Source organism: Xenopus laevis, chromosome 3S, assembly GCF_017654675.1.
Source record: "Xenopus laevis strain J_2021 chromosome 3S, Xenopus_laevis_v10.1, whole genome shotgun sequence".
Lineage (NCBI taxonomy): Eukaryota > Metazoa > Chordata > Amphibia > Anura > Pipidae > Xenopus > Xenopus laevis.
In genome coordinates this window covers 41,345,446-41,360,611 of record NC_054376.1, presented here as the reverse complement: position 1 = coordinate 41,360,611, position 15,166 = coordinate 41,345,446, and the positions used below count along the sequence as shown (strand labels likewise).

Below are 15,166 nucleotides of genomic sequence, written 5' to 3'. Positions count from 1 at the left end.
GAGCCCTGAGGATTTTTTTGTGTTAGATCCATGCAGCCAGTATCTGTTTCACATATAGACATGCAAGCTAGTATAGATTTGTTTAATCACTGCATTCTCACAAGAGTAAAGTGGTGTAGTTTCATGCAATTTACCACCCAACAAAAGAGTGCTGGGGGCGGGGGGTAATAACAAGCATTTTTTCATTTGCAATTATTTGCAAATAAGCTTGAAGCAAGTTCTTTGATAATCTAGTCATTTATTTATTAGTTTTAGGACTTTTGTCATTGTCCATGTTATTCTCCGTAATAAAATAAGTTATATGTTTCCATCCCTAGTGCTTCCCTAGCAAACTGCAATAAATGTATATTTTCCTATGATATTGGTTACTGGCACATATTATATCTGCTCCCCAGAGAGACTTTTTGCACATGTTATGTGCCCCATGTAAAGGAGATACATAGGATTGGTAATATTAATAATAATACATGGTGCTGGTTTTACTTAAAAAAAATTTATATTGATCTTTAAATGGCCCCTTCATTGGAGCTCCCTATAGATCTGCTACAGCAGCTGCCCAAGTTTCAAATGAGAGGTGGGTGTGTCCTAACAAACCCTGACAGAAGCACAGTAAAAGGGGGATAGCCAATCACAGCCCTGCCTAGCTGCTGATTGGTTCCTATCCTACAGTGCAATGTGTTGAGTGCGGCCGCAGAGCCGGAACAGACGGTCAGGGCTAGTGGGGTTTTTATTGAATTTTTCAAGAAACAAGTTTTTAAGCATATTGCTTATGTATTCAGAGGAGTATAATACACTGACAGATTCTTGTTTTTACACAATAAAAGTAGGAAAGGAAATGGGGGGAGGACAAACAGAAAAACAAAATAACTGAAATGTAACATGAATACGTATACTGTGAGCAGAGGCACACACTTAGGTAAAGTGTCAACCTTAAATCTTTGAAATAGAACAAGTAAGGTTGTCTAAAGACACATGCAGGGCCCATTCTATATTTTTATCATTTTACATTTTTTAATTAGTCATTGTGCAGGGGGTGAGCTTTGGGCATGTCTTATATAAGCTAAAGCACACGTTTAGATTTTTAGAGTTAGGACCTAGGAAGTCCATATGCCCTTCCTAATCTGCCAAAGTGATGTTCCTGAGTGATCCTTGCTTGACAGCACTGGCACTTGCCATAGGCAGAGTATTTCCCTTATGTATGAATTGTAAGTAATTTATACATATGGGAAGGCAGTTTTCACCTCCCGCAAATTTTTCTCAAGAGCATTATGCTGGTGAAACGGATGATGGTTTGATAGTCCTTAGAGCCTTTTTAATATAAATGTTATTACAAGTTAATGAATGTCTTTTCCTTACTGCTTAGGAAGGAATGGACATCGGTGATGATGATGAAGATGATGAAAAAGTAAGCGTGACTTGTATCTGAACTTTTATTGCTTACAGAGGCTTGCATTGTCACAGCACACATTTTCAGCATTATCAGAGTTACACTTTAGCCTGGTATCTTGTAGAACATAAAAAGGAATGCAGGTCTTAGTATTAGCAAGCATTGGAGATATCTGCAAGACTGCACCATAAGTTGCTGTTACAAGGAATAGGTAATTTACAATGTCAAAATGTCAAAGTAAACTTTATTGTCATCTCAGCAGTATACGAATACATAGACGAGATGACGTGGCTCCAGCTAGTACAGATCACAAAAAGGCACTTACAAATACACAATACATATGTAAACATGAAATGTGCAATATATTGGCAGAAATTGGATATATGCATATATATATATATATATATATATATATATATATATATATATATATATATATATATATATATTTACATGTGTAAACCTTTAGAATTGTGCAAATAAATTAACAGTTCACAGTTCAGGTGTGTCTGGAATGTAGTGGGAGGACAGGCAGTGAGTTGAGGAGTCTGATCGCTTGTGGAAAAAAGCTTTCGCGCAGCCTGGTTGTTCGGGCTTTAATGCTGCGAAAGCGCCTGCCGGAGCAGCGTGAACAGTCAGTGTGAGGGGTGTGTGGAGTCCAGTGCAATGCAGGAGGCCTTTCTTGCACAGCACTTGTGGAACATGTCCTGCAGTGATGGAAGAGCTGCTCCAATGATGTTGCCAGCTGCTCTGACAGTCCTCGATAGACTTTTCCGGTCAGCAGAGCTGGCACTACTGTACCAGATGGAGATGCAGCTCGTCAAGACGCTCTCTATGGTGCGCCGGTAGAACACTGTGAGGGTGGAAGGCAGGCCCGTTTCAGACGTCTTAGGAAGTGAAGAGGATGCTGAGCCTTTTTGGTGATGGAGGCGGTGTTGGTGGTCCAGGTGAGGTCATCAAAGATGTGGACTCCCAGGAATTTAGTATTCTTTACTGTCTCTACTGTGGAGCCGTTGATGTTGAGTGGTGTGTGAGCAGGACGAGTTCTCCAGAAGTTGACGATCATCTCTTTAGTTTTATCCACATTTAGTTACAGGTTGTTCTCACTGCACCAGACCGCCAGCTGCTGAACCTCATCTCTGTACGCCGACTCGTCGTTGTGGCTGATGAGCCCCACCACAGTTGTGTCATCGGCGAACTTGATGATGTGGTTTGAGCTGTGTCAAGCCACAGATATGTCAAAGAAATTTTTGTAATGGTTGGACTTGTTATTTTTGGCTTTTATATCTTACAGGGGACGCAAGATAAAATAAATATAATCGACCATACCTCATTAGAAAACACAGCTAATATTTAGCCGGAGTTTGTACTTGTATCCTGCTCAAATGTTTTTATTATCTATGCTTGAATAGTTGCTTCCTTTATAGGCAGCAAACATTGGGGCTCCTGGTAATGCTAGGCCTAAACGATATAAATGACCTGCCATTTTGACTGCTTCCTAGCTGCATGGTTTTTACAACACAATGGAAGGAGTAAAAAAAAGTGATAAATGTTGTGGCCTGCTTGCTTGAGAAAAACAAAGGTTACTTGCAAGTAAAGTCAGTACCACCTTCAAGAAAGGCAATGCAAGATCTTTTATATATTCAGCTGTTAATTGTAAAAAAAAAAAATTTAAATGTTTAAATATACAGTAAAGGTCAGAGGCATTAATTATTGTTTGTACATTTCCCTTTTCTGAATGGGGTGAATCTGCTTTGGGTGAGGCCTTTTCTATCGACTGCCACATAAATAGCATAAGGGATGGTTCTAAGATAAGTCCCTTTGCCAGAAACAGTGGTTTTGTTTTAAAAGTAACAAAATATATGATTTTAGTCTTCTTCTCCCAGAAGGCTTCTGTGCATAATTTGTAGCTTCCGTGCACATCCTCCAGCAGACAACAACAGCTTTCAAACCTCTAGAACAGTTAAGTGGAGGTTCACTTGGGAAAAGTCTTTTGTGAAATTAATGGGAATAATAGGAGTTTATTTTATTAATGGTTTTCTCAAGCGAATGTGCGCATGCCAAGCATAGCACAACTTCTGGGAATTTGAACGTTCCCTCTAAAAGATAAATCCCTAACTCTCAACTAGCCAGAGCCATTATTTACATTTCCTTTATGCACCCCCTCCTCCCTAGGAAATTGCATCCCTGTGGATGAACTGTGGGAAAACTATCACACTGCTATTATCATTTTTTTACTGCAACTTACAGCATCCTCTGAGCGCCTAAAATGGTAATAGGGTTCTGGAAGCTTTAGTTTACAATAGTGTTGGGATTCTTAACCTAAAGGTCTGGACCTAAATTGAGTAATCATGATGTTTATGGTTGTGGGATCCCATGGTCCCCTGAATAAAGTAACATGGCCTCTTACAATAAGAAATACAGGTATGGGACCTGTTATCCAGAATGCTCGGCACCTGGGGTTTTCCGGAAGACTGATCTTTCCATAATTTGAATCATCATACCTTAAGTCTACTAGAAAATCATATAAACATTAAATAACCCCAATAGGCTGGTTTTGCTTCCAATAAGGATTAATTATATCTTTGTTTGGATCAAGTACAAAGTACGGTTTTATTATTACAGAGAAAAAGTTGGATTATTTGGAAAAAATGTTGTCTATGGGAGATGTCCTTTCCGTAATTCGGAACTTTCTGGATAATAGGTTTCCGGATAAGGGATCCTATACCTAGTATTAAGACAAGATGGATACCTAGTTCTAAACCATTATTTTGGACAAAGTTGATCATTCCAATAATTATTATGGAAAACCTAAGAAAACGGTTAGGAAACTCTGTAATAGATGCATGGTATCTACTGCCTTCTTTGCTAATTACTTTGATAAAAGTACCTTAATTAGTGCACCCCAGTTTAATCAGCTAGTCTTCTGGTAAAAACCTGTGCATTTTCCTTTTACAGTCCCCACTTTTTAAATTGCTGAAGTGAAAACTGTAACCCCCCCCCCCCCCCGACCCAAATATGTTCTTCATCCTAAGGGGGTTAAAATCCCTGTACGGGTGTCAAGGGTTTACTCCTTTCTGCACTGTACAAAGAACAGCAGGAAACAGAGAAAGATAAAAGTGCACTTATTTGACGATTTTTCCCCAGCTGAAACTGTCCATTATACGAGTTTTTCTTTCAAGCGCTCAGGGTTCAGATTATATCATGTCAAACTTAAAAGAAGTCTCTGTGATTGTCTGGAGTGTGATGGGATAATGACATCATAGGGCCCCTTCCTGCAGAGGTTGCAACCAGAGAGGGTAACATTCAAACTTCTGATTTTTGACATCTGCTCCTGGAAACATTATGCAAAACGGAACTTCTAGATGCTAATTAATTCTGAAGATTCCTTGAGGAACAGACTGCTTTGTGTGTCGCTTTTTTTCCCCCTCCTATTCTTTCCTTGCGTTTATTTGCAGATGTACAGTTTTCCTTTTTTTTCACACGTGACTTCTGAACATTTTTAAATAACTCTCAAACTTCTTTTACTTGGTCTTACTTGAATTTTATTTCATATTGTTTTATTTTGGTTTCGTGCTTATCTATGGGGCATGTGAGTTAAAAAGGATTCCACCTGCTCATTGGTCTCTTTGCTAGAAAAGCCTAAAATCCTCTTTATAAAGAGGAAATTTGGATTATGATATTTATAACATTTTGACTATTACCTTCTCATTGTAATCTACATTTATGCCTAGTTTTTAAAATATTAACAGGGGAAATCCTTGCCCCGATGCCGCTAGAAGCTTGCAATTACTCTCTCTGTGCTAGAAGAGACAAATTTCTGGTTTGAAACTGGCAAATTCGCTCTTAAATTTACGAGGAGTGCCATTTTTGCTGCCCCTTGTTTCCAGAGGGGAGCTGCCATCTGAGATGAGATTCTCATTTCTATTACCTAGTATATAGTTCTGCTGTGTAGATAAATACATTCTAAAGCATAATTAATGTAATGTGTGATGTTTCTGCTACTTGTAGTCCATAGAAAGCATTAAAACATTGTATTCTGCTAGTTTATTGCTTTTGACACACGCAGCACTGAATGAAAGCAGAATATGTTTACTGTATCTGCACTGCTGCCGGGCTTCAGTATCTGATTCTCACTCCGAAGTGGCGGCACCAACGCAAAATTCATTTCTTCACTTGCGCACGGAGAAACTCCCAAGTGACTACCATTATGTTGTTCTTCCAATTGAATCACAGTAACTTTTTGTCCCCAGCAGCTTGCTAGTTGCAGCAGAAGTAATGTTGTGGTTGTTAAACTGTGTTATCACCACATTTCTTAGTTCAATCTGAAATGTGTAAATAAAGACAGCATGGTGTCTGTGCTGCTGCCAGATGATCTCTCTCTGTTTGCCGGAGCAGGAGTAGACTTGTCCCGGGGCTTAAACCTTTGCCAGTTATTCTTTATAGATCTTATTTAAAGAACATTATCTTGTGGGGTAATAGACTTTTTTTTTGGGGGGGGGGCGTGCATTTTGCCAAACATTAGTTAAATATGTGCAATCATTTTATTTCATTCTTTTAAAAGTTGTTTCTTTTTTCTACTGTTTGTAGCAAGCAGCTTTATAATTGGTATTCATGTGACCAGCTACATTTCACTTGTCATTGGGGAACAGTGCGTGTTCTTTTCTATATCTGCCTATAACACCTAAGAACACACTTTTACTCATAGATTGTACCCCAAAAAGTCACTGTAATGTACAGTATTCTTGGCCATGGGCCTATAACAACATTTCCCATTCTTAGTCCAAGTAATGGTAGCTATTCTAACAGGTAAATGGGGTGCCATCAAAGCACCCCATGTATCATGCCTCAGACTAAATATATTTCTATATAATATATTTTATTGCATCTCTGTGTATTTCAACAGCCTTGTTTTATGCTACTCACTAGTCTAACATGATTCTGTTTATTATGCCATATAACATTATTGGGTACAATGTTTTATATATCCAAATAATGTAATTATTTAAAATTGGTTTCCATCTTTCCATTTTAGGAATCTGAACGAAAGAGCATCAGAGACAGAATTCATATGATACAAGACATTGTTATCACGGTTCAGAATATTTTAGAAGAACTTGCATGCTTTGGTGAAAGGACTAAAAAGTAAGATAATAAAATATACTTCATGCTGTGTAAAACCTGATGCTTGAAATAAGCATGTTCCATTTAAAAGTGCACAACAAAGTGTCTGTAATGTAATATTAAGCATTTCCCTGATGATTGCTCTTAAGATGAGTTTTCAGGGATGTAAATAAAATAACTCGCAGCCCAGGAGCAGTTGGCTGGGGTAGTAGCTGGAGTCAGCTTCAAGAGGATGTTCCTGCAAGCCAAGTTCCTCTCAAAGAACTAAAATTGCCTATATTTTGCTAACAGCTTGAACTGCTTCTGGGGAAGTTTTATGACAGTGATAGTTAGAAGCCATACATCTGACCCACAAAACTCTACTTAACACCCATAAGCAATATTTATTTTTTTAAATGTTTCATTTGTCATGCTTTGAAAATTCAGTATATCTAAAGCAGCTCCTCCGCAGCAGGGGCCCCTTTGGCGGTGCGGAGCCCCTATGGCAACAGCCCAGGTGGGCTATACACCCACCAGTCCGACCCTGGACATATTAGAAAATCCCATTGCCGAATAGGATCTTCTAGTATGCTCGATAGATTTATTCCCCCATTGTTGCTAACCAAGGAAATGTCAGGTTATAAAATGCCAAGAATTGCCCCATGTGCCAGATTTTATTTTTATAGTAATAACCACCCCTTAAGCTGGCTGGGAATGAGAGACTCCAGTTACCAGCCCAGCTAGCTACCCCTGCGCTGGTCGATTCACTTTTAATTTCCATGATAACTGTTATTAGAAGCAAATATCTGGAAAATTGTTAATAATAATTATAGACAAGTTTTATTAGCATTTTTAAATAGTGCATAGTGGTGTCAGGTTCAGGGTCGGACTGGCCCCGGCTCTTTTGGGCCCCGCCGGCCCAGACCTGCTCTCTGCACTTCCTCTCCCTCTGTCCCTGAAGCCGGTCGCGCTGCACTTGAAAGAAGTAAGTGTGAGCGCGTGCTCCGGAGGTGGCAGAGGGATAGTGCAGAGGCAACTTTGCATCTGGCGGGCCTGGGGGATGGCGTGGGGGCCCCCTGATGCTGCAGGCCGATGGGTCCTGGGACCCCATTCTGACACTGGTCAGGTTCACTTAAAAAAGTACATAAAAGCAATAGAGAGAGATTGTTTTTTTTTACATACTATGTGAGCAGTAAATGGTATCTAATCACATACTAGCAATAAGGGCTTGTGTGTGGCCCTCAACTGTGGTAGTGCTATTCGTTTTATAGTTAGATAGATACGGATGGAGATCCATCCATATGCCACTGGGCCACAATTCCATCTGCATACTATATAGCCTAACAACCTCCATCCCTTGATCAGTAAATGGTTTTAATTCCCCTTTCAGTAAAACACGATGTTCCCGATAGAGACATTCCATTCAAATATTTCAGACTTATAGCCATTCTAGTAAAATTATGATGTTATAATTTATATATGTATTTTATATGTCTGCGTTTGTGACTTTACAGGTATTGGGATAAAAACACTTTTACAGATGACACTCTTTTCTATTTGAGGTTATTTTTGCTTAGGAGTTACACCTTTTTTGTCAATGCATTTTTCTCTAAGAGGTTTTAAAGTCATTCAAGGAAAAAATACCTTCCAGCCTTTCTAAACTCCCCAGGAGTCTGACTAAACTCCCTCCTGATTACACTGCGCCGTGTCTCATGTTCAGCGTGCGTCTCGGCCAGGCAGCTATTTCCAATAAAGCATTGTAGCAAAGGGCTTAAAATTAGAATTCTGCTAGCAGGCAGAAAGAAGAGTACAGAACATTTAAATGGTTGTACAAGTTAGAGCATCAACCCTTGGTCACTAGGGATGTTCCCCTGCTGATCAGCCAGTGTGTCGGTTATCAGTGTTCATGTGTATGTCTGTGCTTTTACATCTGCAGGGAAACAAAGAAAGTATTACTGTGTCTTCTTCTTAATAAGTGGCACATCCAGAAACGAATTGTATTAATTATTATACAGACTTTATTTGAAAATGTTATACAGTTGTGTTCAGAATAATAGCAGTGTGTTTAAAAATGTGAATAAAGCTCAATATCCGTACAATAGCTTTTATTTCCATACACACAGACGCATTGGGAACACTGCACATTCTATTCCAAATCAAAACATGAAGAAACATTTATCAAGTTTGTGTTATTCCTTTACAGAAAGTGGGAAAAAAAGAAATATTAAGCATTTTCTAAAAAAAAATCTGTTCAAACTCAAACATTCACTGCATTAACTGAAAAGTGTTTCAATATTTTGCTTTCCTTTGAATCACTGAACTAATATTTAGTTGTATAATCAGTGTTTCTGAGTACTGCGGCACATCTGTGTTGCATGGAGTCCACCACTTTCTAGCACCTGTGAAAAGGTATTCCAGCCCAGGATGATTGGACCACATTCCACAGTTCTTATACATTTCTTGGTTTTGCCTCAGAAACAGCATTTTTGATGTCACCCCACAAGTTTTCTATTGGATTAAGGTCCGGAATTGGCCACTCCATAAAGTCAATCTTGTTGGTCTGGAACCAAGATGTTGCTTGTTTACTGGTCTGTTTGTCGTTTTCCTTTTTGGCATAAGGCAACATTGACCTGTTTAAGTATTTTGATGTATTGAAACTGATCCATGATCCCTGGTATGTGATAAATAAGCCCAAAGCCATAGTATGAGAAACATCCCCATATCATGATGCTTGTGCCACCATGCTTCACTGTCTTCACAGTTTACTGTGGCTTGAATTCAGTATTTGGCTCTGTCTGTGGGCCCTAGACCCAAAAAGAACAATCTTGCTTTCATCAGTCCACAAATGTTGCTCCATTTCTTTTTAGGCCAGTCAATGTGTTCTTTTACAACTTCAGCACATAATTTTTTCAACAATGAGACTTTGCAGGGACTTTTGGCCAATACCTTGGCTTCACATAGTAGTCTTCTAATTGTAAAAGTACTCACAGGGAACTTTACACCTTCTTTGATCTTCCTGTCTGGAATGACCCATTTTACTCAGATTTTCAGAGAGAATTTCACTATAACCAGCATGCACAGCATTTGCTGCCTTCTTTCCTTAAATAGAAGAATGACCTCACTAATTGAACTCCACACTGCTATTATTTTGAACAAGCTATTTTTATTATTTGGAACAAACCTCAATTAATGGCTCAATGACACAGAATCAGCACAATGTCATGACTGTTGGGTCTTACTCTACTACACCTACTAGTAAATTATTTGCCATTTAGAAATATAATTTCTACCAAAAACAATGATTGACCTGTATCTAACTAGTAAGGGACCACAGATTAAATCGCCAGATTATTGTAACTGACCATCTGCTTCTGTGATTAAGCCATAAATGTATGGCCTCATTTACAATCATAGCCCACCAATTTAATGTAAAATGACAAAGAAATCATCAAGATAGTAAATGCATATAAATAATAATGGCACAATTTAAATTACAGTTAAAGGGATTTTCAACCCAAATAATTATTTAAAAAAAAAGTTTGTACAGTGAAATGTGGCCTTTTGAGCAGAATCTTATAACTCTCTGTGTTATTCCTGCAGCACTTTTAACTGGAGTGTTCCGTTCCTGTCTCTACTTGCCTGTTTAATTTTGTCGATCGCCACAGTGCTCCTGTACTTTATACCATTAAGGTACATTGTCCTAATTTGGGGTAAGTAATGATTCTGAGTGTTATTATTTTATAACAAGAATCTTCTAAATGCATCACAGGAAGCTCATTTCATGTTCATATGAGCTAGGATACACTCTACACTAACATATACATTAACACATGAAAGCAGATCTATTTTTACACTGATGAAATCTGCGTATGCTCATTAAATAGAACATTTTTCATAATTAAAGGAGGGCTAACCAGCCATTCACAAACCATGAAGATCATTTTAAAGGTTTTGCAGATCACTTCAAAACTGTAGGCAGATCAATCAAAAGAGCTCTGAATCTTGTCTACTGCAGTCTATTAGACATCTAGAATGTTTACTCTGTTCTGTTGACAACAGTTTTATAAATTATGTATGTTTTTCTTGTTCCGTTGTAGGCATCAATAAATTTACAAAGAAGCTACGTAACCCTTATGCCTTAGACAACAACGAATTTCTAGATTTCCTCTCCAGGGTACCGTCTGATGTCCAAAAGGCAAGTTGCGTTTCCAAAATTCTATCTTTCATGTTTAGATGCATTTCCCCCCAACCACTTTCAGCTTTTTGGCTGTAAGGGTCTTATGATCAGCACAGCCAATCTCAAAAAAGCTGCACATGACAAGAAGCAAAAACAGTTTGTTCACTGAAAGGAGAACTAAAGCCCCATGGTGATAAGTCCCCACTGGCCCACCTCCGCTGGCCCCCCTGCACACTCTTACCCCTTAATTCTGTCCCCTCTAGAAATAGTGACTACACATGCAGAGTGAGCTTAGTGGAGATCATGGGCGTCATCTTCTTCTCTTCTGTGATTTCCGTATTTTTCAGTGCATGCGCAGTTGTCAGAAGATTGCTCCAACTGCGCATGCGCCATTACGCCGCTCACTTCACGAAGAGAAGAAGATGGTGTCTGTGAGCTCCGCTGTAATCACTTTGCATGTGCAGTCGCTATTTCTAGAGGGGACACAATTCAGGGGTAAGACTGTGCAGAGGGGAGGCAGGGATCGGAAATAGTGGGGACTTATCACCATGGGGGGTTTAGTTCTCCTTAGAAAACAGTAACAAAATCTAGAACCTTCATATTTTATTAGTTATAACAAAATACAAAGGTTTGTTCATATTATGTTGCTCCAAGCCAACTTACTGTGCTCTACCGCATGGTGGACACAGCATGTGACAAGTTAGAATTTTTCGTGGATTAGAATTGGTGGGCATGCCTCCATCCTGCCATAAAAAAATGTTTCTAATATTCTCATACAAGAAAAGAGTCTAATGCATTTCGTGCCGAGAGGGTGCTTAGACATAGATTTTGCACTGTAGACATGAAGCCACAAGAAAGCTTTTTTTTTGTATGATGATGAATATTCACAATTTAGCCGCTTTACGGATTGGTCCACGATGCGTTTCAGTTTTTATACATTTCTACTTTGGTCTCATAAAACAATTAAAGGCCTTAGTAATTCTGTAGCCCTCCATAACAAAGTACAAACTGTCCTGTCTTGCTTTTAGTTCAGTTGAGATTATTGGAAAACAATCCTAATATTAGGTCAATTAAAAAAAATAGTACTTTTATGCATATTATTTGACATAATTATTTCTGCTTGAATGGAGAAGGTTATTGTATTCGTGCAATATGCATTTTTCCCTGTAACCTCCTGGGGATTATTAAACCATGTTTTAGCTCTAAGATGCTAAAAATAGACCTGTGTACCTATAAAACTCATCTAGTAACTCCAGTGTCTCATTAGAAAAGAAATGCGTTTAATATTTGCACATCAAGAAGCAAAGTGAGACTTCTCAAATCCTTTTTGCAATTAATTCTCTGCGTTCTTTTGTTTAACTTTAGAAAATGATTCATTACCTTGAATTTTCCTTGGTTTCTCTGGGTCTCTCCTTGGGGAGCCATTAACGGACTCTGTAGTAAGCGAGAGTTACTTAATAGCAAACATCATGTCTGTTTATTTTTACAGGTGCAGTATGCAGAATTAAAACCTGGCAGTAACCAAGGTGCCCTCAGGAAGAAACGGAGTTGATTTTGAGAAGATGACCAGCATTGAGATTTATTTACAAAAATATTTTCATTTTTGTAGAATGAACACTAATTCATCATATCAAACTTGGACTTTTTGGAAAAAGACAATGACAGGGGTACTGGTTATCCCCTAACTACCTTTTCTAGCCAGTGACACCTAATTCCACCAAGTCTATTCATTGGTAGATTCCAGTTTCAGCTCAAGCACCTTGTATGGATTTTCCCTAGAAAATAGTTTTAAGGAGAATAGGGTAACAAATGAAAGCACAGAGGCTAGCTGTAATGTTTTATATGTTTTGTAACAATGTATTTTTTATGTTTATTTTTGTAAAGGGAAGGCCGATGACTGCACCAGCCAGAACACCTTAGGGCTCACAAATATCTGATGCTGTCCCCATGTTTTTGTTTTTTTGTGTTTTTTTTTATAATCCACAATGCATCATTTTCCAGAATCCCAACATAATTGTGTGCACCCATAAAATAGCATGTGCCTCTAGTTTGTGTATTCATTGATAGACCTATTGCATGGGTCTGTTGTTGCTATTGCGTCAATGGGGTTTGAGATTGTAAAGGAGCAAGTAAGATGCATGTGTAGGTGCAATACACAAAGGGAGGCCTGGAAGTAAAACCTCCTCAAGGAAGATTGTAAATCCAGGGCTTCCATGCATCACAGTGCCCTGCACCTTCCACCTCAATCTGGAAAGAGGAAGCAACCGACAGTTAGATGCACGTTAGGGTTCTACTGGTTTAACTCAAATATTTTTGTAATAAGGATATATGCAATGTTGTGCTTTGCTTGCACCTTGCTTGCACCTTTCATTTGTGTCTTTAAAGAGATGCTGTCATGGGATTTTTTTTTTTTCAAAATGAATCAGTTGATAGTGCTGATCCAGCAGAATTCTGCACTGAAATCCATTTCTCAAAAGAGCAAACAGATTTTTTTATATTCAATTTTGAAATCTGACATGGGGCTAGACATATTGTCAATTTCCCAGCTGCCCCAAGTCATGTGACTTGTGTTCTGATAAACTTCAATCACTCTTTACTGCTGTACTGCAAATTAGAGTGATATAATACCCCTCCCTTCCCCCCCCCCAGCATCCAAACAAAAGAGCAATGGGAAGGTAACCAGATTACAGCTCCCTAACACAAGATAACAGCTGCCTGGCAGATCTAAGAACAGCACTCAATAGTAAAAACCCATGTCCCACTGAGACTCCTTCAGTTACATTGAGAAGGAAAAACAGCAGCCTGCCAGAAAGCATTTCTCTCCTAAAGTGCAGGCACAAGTCACATGACCAGGGGCAGCTGGGAAATTGACAAAATGTCTAGCCCCATGTCAGATTTCAAAATTGATTATAAAAAAATCTGTTTGCTCTTTTGAGAAATGGATTTCAGTGCAAACATCTGCTGGAGTAGCTGATTCATTTTGAAAAAAAACATGTTTTCCGATGACAGAATCCCTTTAAGAGTAATTTACTATCAACAAGTATAAATGCCACTTTCCTGTAATGTGCAGAACACTCCCTAAAAGACCACTGCCACCTGCAGCTTTGGAGTGATTGTTTTAATGACTTATGTTCTCTGGTGTTTGTGTACAGAATCAATGCATTTGCATCTTATTCCAGGCCAAGTTGTGTATATGGCAATATATTGTAACATAACCAGGGTTGTGTGTATATGTACATATGTGTGTGTGCGACTGATTTCCTTGGAGGTTACCACGGACACTACAAGTATTTATCAAGCCAAAGATGCAGTTAAATTGTGGAACTAGAAGCCATTATTTAGTTCTAGTCATATCTATGCATAAAAGCACAGTATACATTCCTAATCAAGAAGTAACCCTGCAAATTATATCATTCATGACGGTTTAGTATTTAGCAAGGGTTTTAGTGATTTCTTGTTATCAGGAAATTTTGATTGCTGTCAAATCTTCTCTAAATGCCAAAGATTTTAACATTTTATTTGTTATATATTATGTAATACAAAAATAAACCCTTTTTTTAACTTTATTTGTGGCAAACAGTGCTGTTATTTGGCCGTAGTACAGGTCAAACATGGGGTAGTGCTAGGAATTTTCTAAATATTAAGAACTAGATTCCCCAGCAGCATTAGCAGTGAATAAACTGCTTCTGAATAACACATTTTTATGGAAGGACCTGATTAAAAATGTGTTAATTCTGTGCCATTGTTTGTGCAAATGTAACCTAATGATAGGATTAGTACTGTTGGCCGTAGGTTTATCACAACTTTAACACAAACCAAAATATTTTTTTTAAAAAAAAATCTTTAATTTCTTTAACTAAAGTCAATTATAAAATTTAGAGTATATTGGATTTTTTTCCAGTGAAAAAAAGATGAAAATATGCTTTTGTAAAGGAATTTAAACCACATTACTGCCCGTTACTGCTGCCTGGGGGGCAAATATGTTAATTATATATGTGTGTCAGAATGTGATTATTAACTGTAAAGAAAAAAATGCTATCAATTTTACATGTATAGTTTTGTCATTAGTAAGACCTGTATTTTTGTACCAAATAAAGATATTTTTATTGTAAAGGAAAATTTATATGCAGTGATATATGCACGGTAAAACCTTTATTACAAGTCTGATAACTCATCGTGCTGAAGTTTTAAATTACTAGCTGTATCTTTTTTTTTACATCTAATTACATTTAATTCATGGATTTTGTTTTTTTTCTGTTGTAAGTGGTGCTAAATAGACCATAGAAAATGAGCATGTGATTTGTGGGATTTCTCTAAAACATCCCAAAATCGAGATTTGTTAAGTGTAAAAATCACAAGACGGTCTAATACAATAACTTCTCAAAGTTAAAGTACTCGAAACTTGAATTATTGAATTTCCTTGGAGGTTACCACGGACACTACAAGTATTTATCAAGCCAAAGATGAAGTTAAATTGTGGAACTAGAAGCCATTATTTA

At 38.0% G+C, this 15,166-nt stretch overlaps 1 protein-coding gene across 2 annotated transcripts in view; it reads left to right on the top strand.

The window, feature by feature from the left end:
* Positions 1–13,128, top strand: part of mctp2.S (multiple C2 domains, transmembrane 2 S homeolog) — an 86,462-nt gene extending 73,334 nt beyond the window's left edge. For both annotated transcript variants that reach the window (XM_018255298.2, XM_018255297.2), the window contains exons 19-23: positions 1,364–1,405; positions 6,423–6,532; positions 10,091–10,200; positions 10,588–10,685; positions 12,157–13,128. In XM_018255298.2, the coding sequence (XP_018110787.1) occupies positions 1,364–1,405; positions 6,423–6,532; positions 10,091–10,200; positions 10,588–10,685; positions 12,157–12,219 (423 nt within the window). In that variant the 3' untranslated portion in view covers positions 12,220–13,128. The remainder of the gene's footprint in view (positions 1–1,363; positions 1,406–6,422; positions 6,533–10,090; positions 10,201–10,587; positions 10,686–12,156) is intronic.
* Positions 13,129–15,166: the final 2,038 nt, after the last annotated feature.